Genomic DNA, 11,556 nt, shown 5'->3' with positions numbered 1-11,556 from the left:
ATACATAGCAAGCACTAAATTAGAAAAAACAACCAAAGTTTAACTCGCCAAAGCTAAAACAGATTGATAATCTGCCAGATACACTAGGGAATGCATATCAACAATAGAGCCTGGGGTGTATCAACAGTAGAAAAAAGCAGTTGAGGCTTTTCGCACCAAAATGACCAGATTGATGAACCTGACCCAAGGCAGTATAAATGACACACAAAGACCTTCAGAACAACTGCACGAAAGAGAAACTTCACGAAACTAAGTCTGAGCTGATATTCGGTGCACGAAACTAAGGCCTTGCTGATATATGGTATTATGGAACTCACCCCAATTTAGTGAATATGCTACTATTGTGGAAAAAAGTTACAACTGAACTATTTTTAATGAAATTGCAAGATTGTTTCACATCTCTAACTAGACAAATATAGGTGAAAATGCTTCCATCAACACAACATAGTATTCTAAAATATCTAAGTCCACCTTTACCAGACAATAACAAAAAGAGTCAGTGAGGCAGAAATACATAACCATCCACAGTGAAAGATCAAATGTCGCCCATTGCAACAACTTGATATTTTAATGTCAGCTATATGATTGACCACTTCCGTGCCCTCTATGCCTATCATGATGGCCTGCAGAATGTCATAATAATCAGACCCAACTCAATAAGATGGCTTTCAACAATATCTTGGGGCAAACTGAGAAATGTAGAACCAATAATCAGAAAGTCTGTAATATCTTGAAAAAGGATATCCACCAACTTACCTAAAGAAGAGGGTGGTGCACCATGGCCATGTATGAAAGTATGAAACTGAAACATTTGTGCGGAATCTTTGGATAGTTTAGGCCGTTACAAATATATTACACCTGGTAAAACTGACCTACAATATTATATACAGAGTAGGTCTTGAACTAAAAAGAGCCCCACCCCCCTGTTTCCACAATTGATTTGTTGGTTTGCTTTTGCGAAAAGTAACTGCTGGTGTACAGTGCAGGTAAGTTGATGAACTTTGCCTCCAGATTTGTCCAAAGTAGTATTTAGCCCATAGAGACATGACTACTAGCTGCTTCTTTCTTTAGACCTTTGTTCATTATAACCTTCCTTGACTCAACCGATACAGACCATTGCCTAGCAGCAGCATGAAAGTTTGAGATTAACACAAGATTTCGACTATTCTGTGGATCAACTTCCAAAAGATGCCCAGCTACCGTGTTTCCTCTCACCACATCTATGTTAGATATACATGCATTCAACATAGCCACACAGATAGCAGCAGAAAGCTCAGTTAGGTTCGCACACAAACTACAGTAGAGATTCCATGCCTCATCAATTTGTCCTGCCCGGCCTAACATGTCAATAAAACAAGCGTAGTGCTCTGGCCCTGGATCGATTGCATACTTGCTTTTCATCAAATGTAACTTGGCTCGGCCTTCGTCCACAAGACCAGAGTGTCCACAAGCTGAGAGGATAGCCAGAAATGTAATGGCATTTGGCCAGACTATGGGTACAGCTTTTTCCATCCTCTCAAACAAATCCAAAGCCTCTTTCCCATGCCCATGGCGACCATAGCCATCAATCATGCAGGACCATGAAAGTACATTTTTGCCACTCATTCGATCAAACACCACACGTGCACCCGCTGTCCGCCCACACTTTGCATACATGTCAATAAGCGCATTGCATAGGATAGTCTCAGAATCAAACCCACAGCGGAGAACTTTGCAATGTACCTGCAGGCCATATGCCAGATTTGCTGTGGCTGAGCAGGCAGAGAGAGCGCATGTCAGCGCGATTCGGTTGGGTTCATTTGCCCCTAGCATCAAGAAAGCTTCCCGGAAATGGCCATTCTCCACGTAGCCTGAAAGAACAGCGTTGCACAGCGCCACATCCTTTGGGCGTTCCATGTGGATAAGCAATCGCTCCGCCTCCTCAACGCAGCCGCAGCTCATGTAGAGATCAACAAGGGCTGTCTTCATAATGACATCACCATGACACGCAAGAACTGTCAACGCGTGGACCTGGCGGGCGGGGCGGACGGCGCGGGAGGAAGTGCAGGCCTTGAGCATGGTGCAGAGGGTGGCAGCCGTTGGCGCGAACCCGGCAGCTGCCATGCCGCGAAAGGCTTCTGCGGCGGCCGCGGGGCGCCCGTGGCGGACTTGGCAGGCGATGAGCGCGTTCCAAGCAACGGCGTCGCGCGCGGGCATTTCGTCGAACAGGCGGGAGGCGGCGCCTGGGAGGCCGGCTTTTGCGTAGGCTGTGAGCAGGGCGGTCGCCGGGATGGGGCTGGTGAGGGAAGAAGACTTGAGCAGCGTGGCGTGGAATGCGGAGGAGTGGGAGGGGTGGGAGGAGAGGCGGCGGAGCAGCGCGGAGAGCGGCGGCGGCGCACGAGGCATTTCGCTTGCAGCACGGGCGCGAGCAGGGGCGATGTATTATTGCCGGGCGTTGGAGCAGGGGGTCGCGATGCGGGACGACGCGACCAAAGGTAGGCTGCGTCGCGGGGAGAGCAGGTCGTGGCGGCGGCGGCGCGGCGCCGGTGGGAGTGAGCAACGGCCGCTGCACTGCTGAGGGCAAGCACGAGCAGGGCGACGTGCACGAGCTAGCGGCGGCGGGGCATGGGGCTCTGGCAGCGGCAGGCCATGTGGGTTTGGCGCCGGCGCCGGCGCCAGCCTTGAGGGAAGAAGGGCCGCGGGAATGGACATGTCCAACCCAGCGACCCAACGTCCGTTTTGGACCGTTTGGATGGCCACGCGCACTCGGATAGCACTCCACGTCCGCATGTCCGTTCGCACGCTGCACCCAACATACGGACGCAAGGCAAATATGAAAAAAAAATACAAATTTAAACGAAATTTCATTAAGCATATGCCCTATTTTGGACAAATTTGTACATAGCCCTATTTTGAGCAAATAAACTAACAAAGAAGCTCTCTATATGGGCTTCAAAATTTAAAACAAACTAAAAACCCTCTACTAGGGTTTGGTCGAGGACGCGGCGGCCGCCGGTGCGCCGCCTAGTCCCTGTGGGCTTCGACGGCGTCGACGTCCCCGGGCGGCGATGCACTGTTGTGGCTCGACCGTGCCGGGGACTCCGGCCACGGAGACCACAGCGCCTCCTCCCAGGCGGAGTGCGGGTCTGGAGCCGCCCGTCGCTGCTCCGCAGCAGCCCGGAGTTGCGCCTCCTCCCTGAGGCGCTGCTCCCTCTCCTGCTAGGCGAGGCGCCTGGCCTGCTGCCGCTTGGCCTCCTCCGCGCGGCAACTGGCCTCCTGGCGATGCTGCTCCTCGCGGCGGAGCCTGGCCTCCTCCTGCCGCCGCGCCGCGCGGGCCTGGTCGTACAAGGCACAGGCCTCAGCGTCCTCGACCGCCTGCCGGGCCTTCTCCTCCATTGCGGAGGTGCGAATGACCGCTTGGAGTTGCGGCCACTTCGCTTCCTCCTCCACCGCCGATATTATGCAGCAGCGGCGGCGCCGGTTGCGGCAATGCTGCGCCACCGCGGGCGGCCTCTTCGATGTGGAGACCGCCGCGGTTTCCTCCGGCCCGCAGCGCCGGTGGAGGGCGGCGGCTGCTGCTGGCCTCCGCGTCGTTGGCTCTGGGAGCGAACCGTCGCTTGGGGGCCATGGCGGCGGTTCGCGTCTCAGAGAGTGGGGAGTGGACTGGGGAGTGGACTGGAGGGTCAGATCCCTCCAGTCCACATTTAATAACCCGCCGCGGTCACCGACTGGTGGGCCCAAGGGAGACGAGCAGGCGAGCATCCGGACGCGGCCGGACGCCGCGTGCCATCCGCGGCCACGCGATTTGGGCCAGGTTTGCGTCGTCCCGGACGCCGCGGCCATCCGCATTTGCGGTGCGTGACCGCGTTGGGCCGCGTTTTTTATCCGATTCGGCCTGCCTGGACGCGTGGACGCAGGATGGGTCGCCGCGTTGGAGATGCCCTAAGGAGCAGGCCATTTTATTCTTTTCTTTTCCTGTCAGCCTGTTTGGTTGTGGGAATTAGGTACTCCGTAGTTTGGTTCTCGTCCTCACTCAAACCTGCCTGACCTCTATCCTCTACCTCCCTGCCGCCTTCTACACAAGCGCTCGGGCCACGCTTCCATATGCAGCCCTGCTTCCGCTTGCGGCAACACAACATTTTAATATCGTCTCTACCTTTCACATATGTCATGAACAATCAATAGCATTTCATATGTCCTCCCCTCCACAAGAGGAGCCACCTTGCTTTCATCAAAGTCCGGGTTAGTGTCTCTCAAGTATCTTTCCTTTCCGGTCTTGTAGTATTTGTAGAGTTGATGCATCACTCAACTCATATCGTTCATCTATACTATAAGCAGTTATTAGCACCGGTGGTCTCGAACGATGCAGCAGGCTCACGAGGTCCGGCAACCAGTCAGCCATTATGAAATCCTTGAGGTCTACTTGCCGGAGAAATTCCAGGCGGAGCTTCTCCTCCTTCCAGTCTGCGGGACGCTTGCACCAGCAAGGCGATGTGCGATCGCAAACGTATTCATGGTCGTACCGCTGCATTCAAAACTACAATCACATGCTTAATTAATTCTATGGTAGCGATCTGGACTTAGAGAAAAACGTACCTCGTCTTTGGGAATGACAGTAAGTGTCTCTATGTGGTTGCATCTAGAGAGTAGGGTTGCTATGCTGGCTCCATAAGCGTGATGATCCAAGGTGGTCCACACGGTCAGGTCAGTGACAGTGCTAAGCTGAGGCACCCCTACCATCAGATCCTCATACTGGGCCAACGAAGCCTCGTCGAGCACACCAAACACCAAAACCGGCTGTTGGCACATATACGTACATATACCGGCACAGGAACATTATTACAAAATACATATACTAAGATATTCGTGAAATAAGAAGAACACAAAAGCAAATGCAAAAATAATTTGTGAGTTGACTTGCACACAATCCTACACAATGCTTAGCTATGTAAGTTGTGGATGGGAAAACTGCAAACGGAGACCGAGCTACATGTAGTCCTTTATTTTCAAAAATTCAAAAATCATACTTTCAAGTTTCAAAAAAATCTGAAAAAAATCCTGGATGTAGACAATGATGAAATCTACAAACGGCAAAATCTCAATGTGAAATTCTTTGTATTGTAGACTATACAAAAATGATAAAATCTGACAGGTTTTGTAGTTTTGAAATATGCACTATCCACTATTCTCAGATACACACAATTATTATTTTTGGTAGCCTAAACTAAAAATAATTTCACATTGAGATTTTACTTGTTTGTAGATACCATCATTGGCTACATCTAGAATTTTTTTCCAGAATTTTTTAAAATTTAAAACTATGATTTCCGTATTTTTGAAAATAAAGGGCTACATGTAGCTCGACCTCCATTTGTCCACTCTCTTTAACGAAAACTGCAAACAGAGACCGAGCTACAGGTAGCCCTTTATTTTCAACAAATCAAAAATCATACTTTCAAGTTTCAAAAAAAATCCTAAGATATGCATAAAGTATGTTAGCATCCATTTTATTATCATTTTAAATAGCACGGAATGCAAAAGAAAAAATAAAGTTATGTACCAACTTGTTTCGTTGAAACTATTATCTCTTTTGAGATAACCATCAACTAATATGGACATCTATTTTATACTTTCTAATCACAATGGGAAGATGTTAGAGTTTTTTTTCCCTTAATACGTCACCAATTGTTTGAGCCGCCACCACAATGAACCAGATGTTAAAGAGTATTATATCGGATGAACGTTCATTAATTTGTGTGCATGACTGAAAATTCTTGAAAAGCGAAATCTTAGACAATTATGAATTGACAATCTGTCTCATTTATGTTCTAGGTACACGTACATCGAGACATAAGTTTTACTACAAATTTAGTCAACAAAATGTAAGATATATGCCACAAAAATTATACCATTGGATTCATATTCAAAAGATTTTTTCAATGGTATAACTTTTGTAACATATATCCTATTTTTATTGACCAAATTGTTAGTCAAAGTTTTTTTCTTGAAAAACGTAATTGCCCTGTAAACCGGTATGGAGGGAGTACTTTTTATGACAAGTTTTCATCCTGGGAGTAAGAGATTAAAGCTTCAATTCAGTTTGATTAGAAAAATATATCAAACAATCATACAAAATCCAAAATTTTAATGAGAAAATCCAAAAAGACAACGTAATTAAAATCTTCATGCAGACGTAGCCATCCCATATGGCGAGTCTTATAACTAACCTCTTTAACTGTTTTTCATGACCTAAAATGAGTATATCACACATGTCTTGTTGGCAAAAGGTTCATTTGGCATAATAATTAATAAAGAGAGTGGTGACAGTGGTATCATGATATGATTTTATACCAGAAAAATATTGTACACAAATTTTAATTAAGATTCTATAAACAAATAAATAAATATAACGAGATTTATGATACTAGTAAATGATACTATGTTTATAGAGGTATCATATGATACTTCCAATGTGACCACCTCGAGTCTGTGCTAAAAAAAACTCCTCTCTAACTTAAAATCGGTACCCCTAACAATAGTATTTGTGAATAGAATCAATCATAGGAAAATATTCACCCCTTTCAAATAGATGGGGTTTTGGTGTAAAGGCATGATTTCCAACTTACATTTTGTATCTTCAATGTTATGTGTTTGTATTAAAAAGTTATATCATATATTTTGTGTGTAAAATAAAATTTATTAGTAGTATCATATTTTGTTTGTTACCTATTTAAATAATAATTTTCATGTAATAATAGAGCCAATGTTACAAAAGTTTGAGTTTCATTCATCCAAGATTATTCATCTATTTAGAAGTAGTTGGGTAATGCTACACTCTGGGAACAATATCCTTCTCTATACGACATTATTTGATACTCATTAGAGGAATAATTGTCACCAAACCATGTAAAATATAACTGGCACATGAAATATAATGTGTATATTTTTTCATCATGATGAGACAATTAAATACTCTAGTTTTACTAGTAAACTTGTCGTGGAGAGTGTGTGTAATGCTTAAACCTTTTAAATAATAAAGAACTTTCTATACAATAAAAGAAAATTTTCACCACAAACCATGTCCAACAAAACGATTACTAGTATTAGAAGTTGGGTAAAAAAAAAAATAGCAACAAAAAAAAACGAATACCGCTAACCTAGCATGTATGCACCCAATTATGTATACTTACATCGGGGTGTAAGTTGCAGATGTAGACTTCGAGGCGGCGGACACCAGTGCATCGCTGAAGAAGCCATACAGCGAGTTTGTTGTGGTCCGTGCGGGTATGATTCACTAGAGCGTGGGTGGCGAGCCCGACGCGAAGCTGGCGAACGGTGGCCAAGCTGTGGGCGAACTCGACCCTGCTGTGGTGGATTTTTGCGCTGCATGGCCAACTGAGGATCTCGAGCCGTGGAGCGCGGATGCTGGCCGCCTTGCTGCCGTCGTGCACTTCGTGGGCCATAACCTCGGGCGAGTAGATCTCAATAATGCGGAGGCGGCGGAGGTTGCGAGACGACACCTCGAGTCGCCGGAGGCCGCCGTAGTAGAAGTCGAGGTCAAGGTCTTCCAGGGCATCGTTGGAGAAGCTGAGGACATCCACGTCGCCGAAGGTGTGCACGACAAGCTTTCTCAGGTGGGGACAGCATGAGGACACCAAGTTGGAGAGGCTGCTTCCATGAATCCTCAGGTACTTGAGCTCCAGCTGGGTCAACGAGGAGCAGGGTACCGCCGGCGGGATTACGAGGTTACCGACGCCAATTAGGTGGAACTTTAAGGTCATAGCGGTGGTCCTTCCGACGCACGGCAAGTCCAAGACGATCTGGTCACAGTCCTCCTCTGCGACGATGTTTTCACGGTCATGGCGGAAGATGATGCTGGTGTTTTCACGGACACGTTCGGCGGCACGCTGAAGCCACTCGTTGGCACGGGCCTGGTGCGGAGGATGCCTCACGGATACCTCGAGCCTGTCCATGCCGTGGCTGTGCGCGAGCACCTCCTCCACCGAGTTGGCGAACCCTGCCGCCGCCGACGACGGCGTGTCGTCGGAGAAGGCGAAGGTCTGGAGGCCGATCCAGACGCGCTGCCACCGCCGCGACAGCACGCTCGTGCGGATCGCATCCTGCGCGGGCACGAAGCTCAGGATGTGATGAAGCAGGTCGTCAGGGAGGAGGCTGATCCTATCGTCGAACGTTAAAGTCCGCAGGCCGTTCAAGCTCAGGGTGTAGTGAAGCCGCAGATGGTCGGGGAGGCTCCTGATCCTATCCTCGTACTCGTACTCGTAGAGGCTGGAGCCGGCGTCGTCGCTGACACCCTGGATTATTATGTCGCTGGATTTCATCGATCGTTTGCTTGCACGGCGAGACGGCCATCGATCCATATAATACCGGCATAGCAATCTGTCTCTAGTACTACGTATATAAGTAGAGAGTTGCTTGAGTCTTTTACGGATTTGGAAAGGAGTTGGATTCGGGACAAGTTAGCTGTGCATTGTATAAGGAAAACTAGGCGCAAGGACAAGGCGAGGTGATGGCCAGGGGTGAAACACCTACTCTTCACTTGTTTGAAAGCGAGAGAAGTTCGGAAAGAATTAGGCCTGAAAGAGGTAATGGACAAAGTTGTAAGGGCGGACTAATCAGTTGTGCTCGAATCATTGCTATGCATATATATGTCGATAAAGAGATCGCCTCTACTCGGACACACTAGTGGAGACAGCCCAGGCTGAAATTCGGCGCTATTTAGCGCCGGATGGATGTAAAATTTGTCCTGGGAAGACCATATTCCAAGCGGCAAGTTCAGGATGGATGTAAAATTGCAAATTCAGACAAAGCCAGACGAATTACGTTAAAACATAGGCGTAATTTAGAAATATTTAACATATTTAGACGAGTGCGTACATATATAGACCGAATTCGTAATATATTTGAATTCGGCCAGAGGGAAACGTAAAGTAAACTTAAAACACGGCGTTCTACATGCCGAAATGGCGGTAGAACGCCGTGTAGTCGCCGCCGTCGTCATCATCGTCGCTGGAGTTGCCGGCGTCCTCGGGCGGCGGTGCCTGCTGGCTGCTCTGGCCGGCGTCTCCGTACCAACGGCTTGAACCCTGGCCAGGGTCGCCGTGTGGCGGCGTCAGTAGATACAGCTCGTCGTCGCTGCTCTCCTCGAGCTCTATGACGGGAACGGGTGCGACGGGTGCGGTCGGTGCGGGGGTTGGTGTGGCACAGACGGTGCAGCGCCGCGCAGCCGCCAGGTCCAGCAGACGCCTCTGCTGCTCTGCCTCCTGCCACTCCCAGTCCTGCCTGGACCAGGCGAGCGCGGCGTCCATCGGGAGGGCGTTGTCGGCAGGGACGAGGTCGGTTAGCGACCTGGCGATCACCTCGGCCACCGCCGTGTCCTCGGCCCGCTTGGCCTCCTCCTCGGCGAGCTGCGACGCGGCGGCGGCCGCTGCGGCGTCCTTCTTGGACATCTTCCTCTTGCATCCGCGCGATGGAGACGCCGACCGGTGCCCCCCTCGCGGATGACGAGGGCGCCGCTGCTGCGCCCTTTGGTCTACGGTGGAGAGGACGGCTCCTTGACGACCGTCGGCGTCGCTGGCGGAGGAGCCGATCCGCTGGACCTCGACGCGGACCTCGGCCCAGACGACGAGGACGACAGCACCATCCATCGTGGCGTCCACGAGCTATCGTGTCGGCGCGACACGGTAGGTGCCACCGGCGGCGGCATCCCCAGTACGGGGTAGTTGCCACCCTCGATGTGCGTGAACACGTTCTCGAGGGTGCGGCTAGACCCGCTCCACCAGCGGCGGCTGCCGGCGGCGTTGTTTCGCGCGGGAGGAGGGGGAGGGCCGTCGTAGGCGGAGAATTCTCGCTCGTACCTCTGTCGAAAGAATTCTGTCCATGCCTCGTAGTTGTCGGGGAAGAACCTGTCCTCCGCGTGCTGCTCGTCGCTGAGCGTGACGAGCACCTCGTCGATCTCCGCCTTGAGGGCGGCGCGTCCGATTGGCGGCGGGATCGGGATGCCCCCGCGCTCAGGCGCCAGCCTACGGGCGCGCGGAAGTCCAGCGGCGCGGGGTAGCCCGCCGCGTGCAGCAGCCTCCCCTCCCATTGGTGGAGAGAACGACGACCGAAGCCGTTGTTCGCCGCACCGTCACTGAAGTTCACCATTGCTCGATGAGATTGTGGAGAGAGGTGGTGAATAGGGAGACGGGGTGGTGAATGCGGCTAGACGCGGTAGTTCCGCGATAAATAGAGTGTGACGCGCGTGAAACCGAGGCGACGCGTGGAAGCTACGAGTCCGGCAAAGACTGACCGGCGGCATGCTTTTACATCGCACGGAAGACGATGCGATGAGGACAACGAATCGGCCTTTCTCGCCGACAAGTCGGGGCCACCAGCCGCGCGGGAAGTTTTCTCGATGTTTCCCGCACTTTCGTTTCGTCCGGACTCCCCGAGCGCTCCCCGGATGAATGAAAGCCCAAATCCGGGCGAAAACGAGGATCCGGGGGCACGAATGGGCCATTTTCGTCCATCCGGATGAAAAAAAGGGGTCTTGGGGCCCTTCCCGGGGAGACGGTTGGAGATGCTCTAAGGACCTTTAATCCAGGTTCCTCAACCGCGACTAAACAAGCGGGACTAGAGGTGCAACCTTTAGTCCCGGTCCTGCTACCAGCCGGGACCAATATCCCTCCACATGGGCGCCGCGGAGCGGGCTGGGGCCAAGCCCTTTAGTCCCGGCTCGTAACACGGACCGCGACTAAATATTCTGTGCCGCGGCAGTAATTAGGACACTTTCTATGCCGCGGCAGGAGTTCATTTTGTTGTGTTAGGGCTGCCGCGACAGGAATTTGGACACTTTCTGTGCCGCGGCAGGAGTTTATTTTGTTGTGTTAGGACTTCATTTCAAAATAGTTTTCGTATATTTCTATGGGTACAGGTTCGTACATAAATATATAAGATAACTTGTCTTATGATCGAGCATATACATACAATTACATGGAGATCCCAATTACCGGGACTAGAGCTCGTCTGTTCGATTACACGGAACCGACATTAGTAATGGCTGATGCGTGTAGTTGACACGTCCGTTGGGAACCCCAAGAGGAAGGTGTGATGCGCACAGCGGCAAGTTTCCCTCAGTAAGAAACCAAGGTTTAATCGAACCAGTAGGAGTCAAGAAGCACGTTGAAGGTTGATGGCGGCGGGATGTAGTGCGGCGCAACACCGGAGATTCCGGCGCCAACGTGGAACTCGCACAACACAACCAAAGTACTTTGCCCCAACGAAACGGTGAGGTTGTCAATCTCACCGGCTTGCTGTAACAAAGGATTAACCGTATTGTGTGGAAGATGATTGTTTGCAAGAAAACGGTAAAACAAGTATTGCAACAGATTTGTATTTCAGTATTAAAAGAATGGACCGGGGTCCACAGTTCACTAGAGGTGTCTCTCCCATAAGATAAAAGCATGTTGGGTGAACAAATTACAGTCGGGCAATTGACAAATAGAGAGGGCATAACAATGCACATACATGACATGATAAGTATAGTGAGATTTAATTGGGCATTACGACAAAGTACAT

General features: G+C 50.0%; 1 protein-coding gene across 1 annotated transcript; it reads right to left on the bottom strand.

The window, feature by feature from the left end:
• Window positions 1-388: 388 nt before the first annotated feature.
• Window positions 389-2,385, bottom strand: LOC124690500 (pentatricopeptide repeat-containing protein At5g66500, mitochondrial-like). Its single transcript, XM_047223879.1, has 2 exons — window positions 757-2,385; window positions 389-623 (listed from the first exon to the last, which is right to left on the bottom strand). Exon 1 carries the CDS (start codon window positions 2,383-2,385, stop codon window positions 1,030-1,032), a length of 1,356 nt encoding a protein of 451 aa, XP_047079835.1. The 3' UTR covers window positions 389-623; window positions 757-1,029.
• Between the last annotated feature and the right edge of the window lie 9,171 nt (window positions 2,386-11,556).

Source organism: Lolium rigidum, chromosome 2, assembly GCF_022539505.1.
Source record: "Lolium rigidum isolate FL_2022 chromosome 2, APGP_CSIRO_Lrig_0.1, whole genome shotgun sequence".
Classification (NCBI taxonomy): domain Eukaryota; kingdom Viridiplantae; phylum Streptophyta; class Magnoliopsida; order Poales; family Poaceae; genus Lolium; species Lolium rigidum.
Note: the sequence above shows the minus strand (reverse complement) of the source record. Positions and strands in the feature narration are given on the sequence as shown.

Excerpts from the sequence above, each read along its gene's own strand:
- LOC124690500 (XM_047223879.1), bottom strand. The coding sequence starts at position 2,385 with ATGCCTCGTGCGCCGCCGCCGCTCTCCGCGCTGCTCCGCCGCCTCTCC.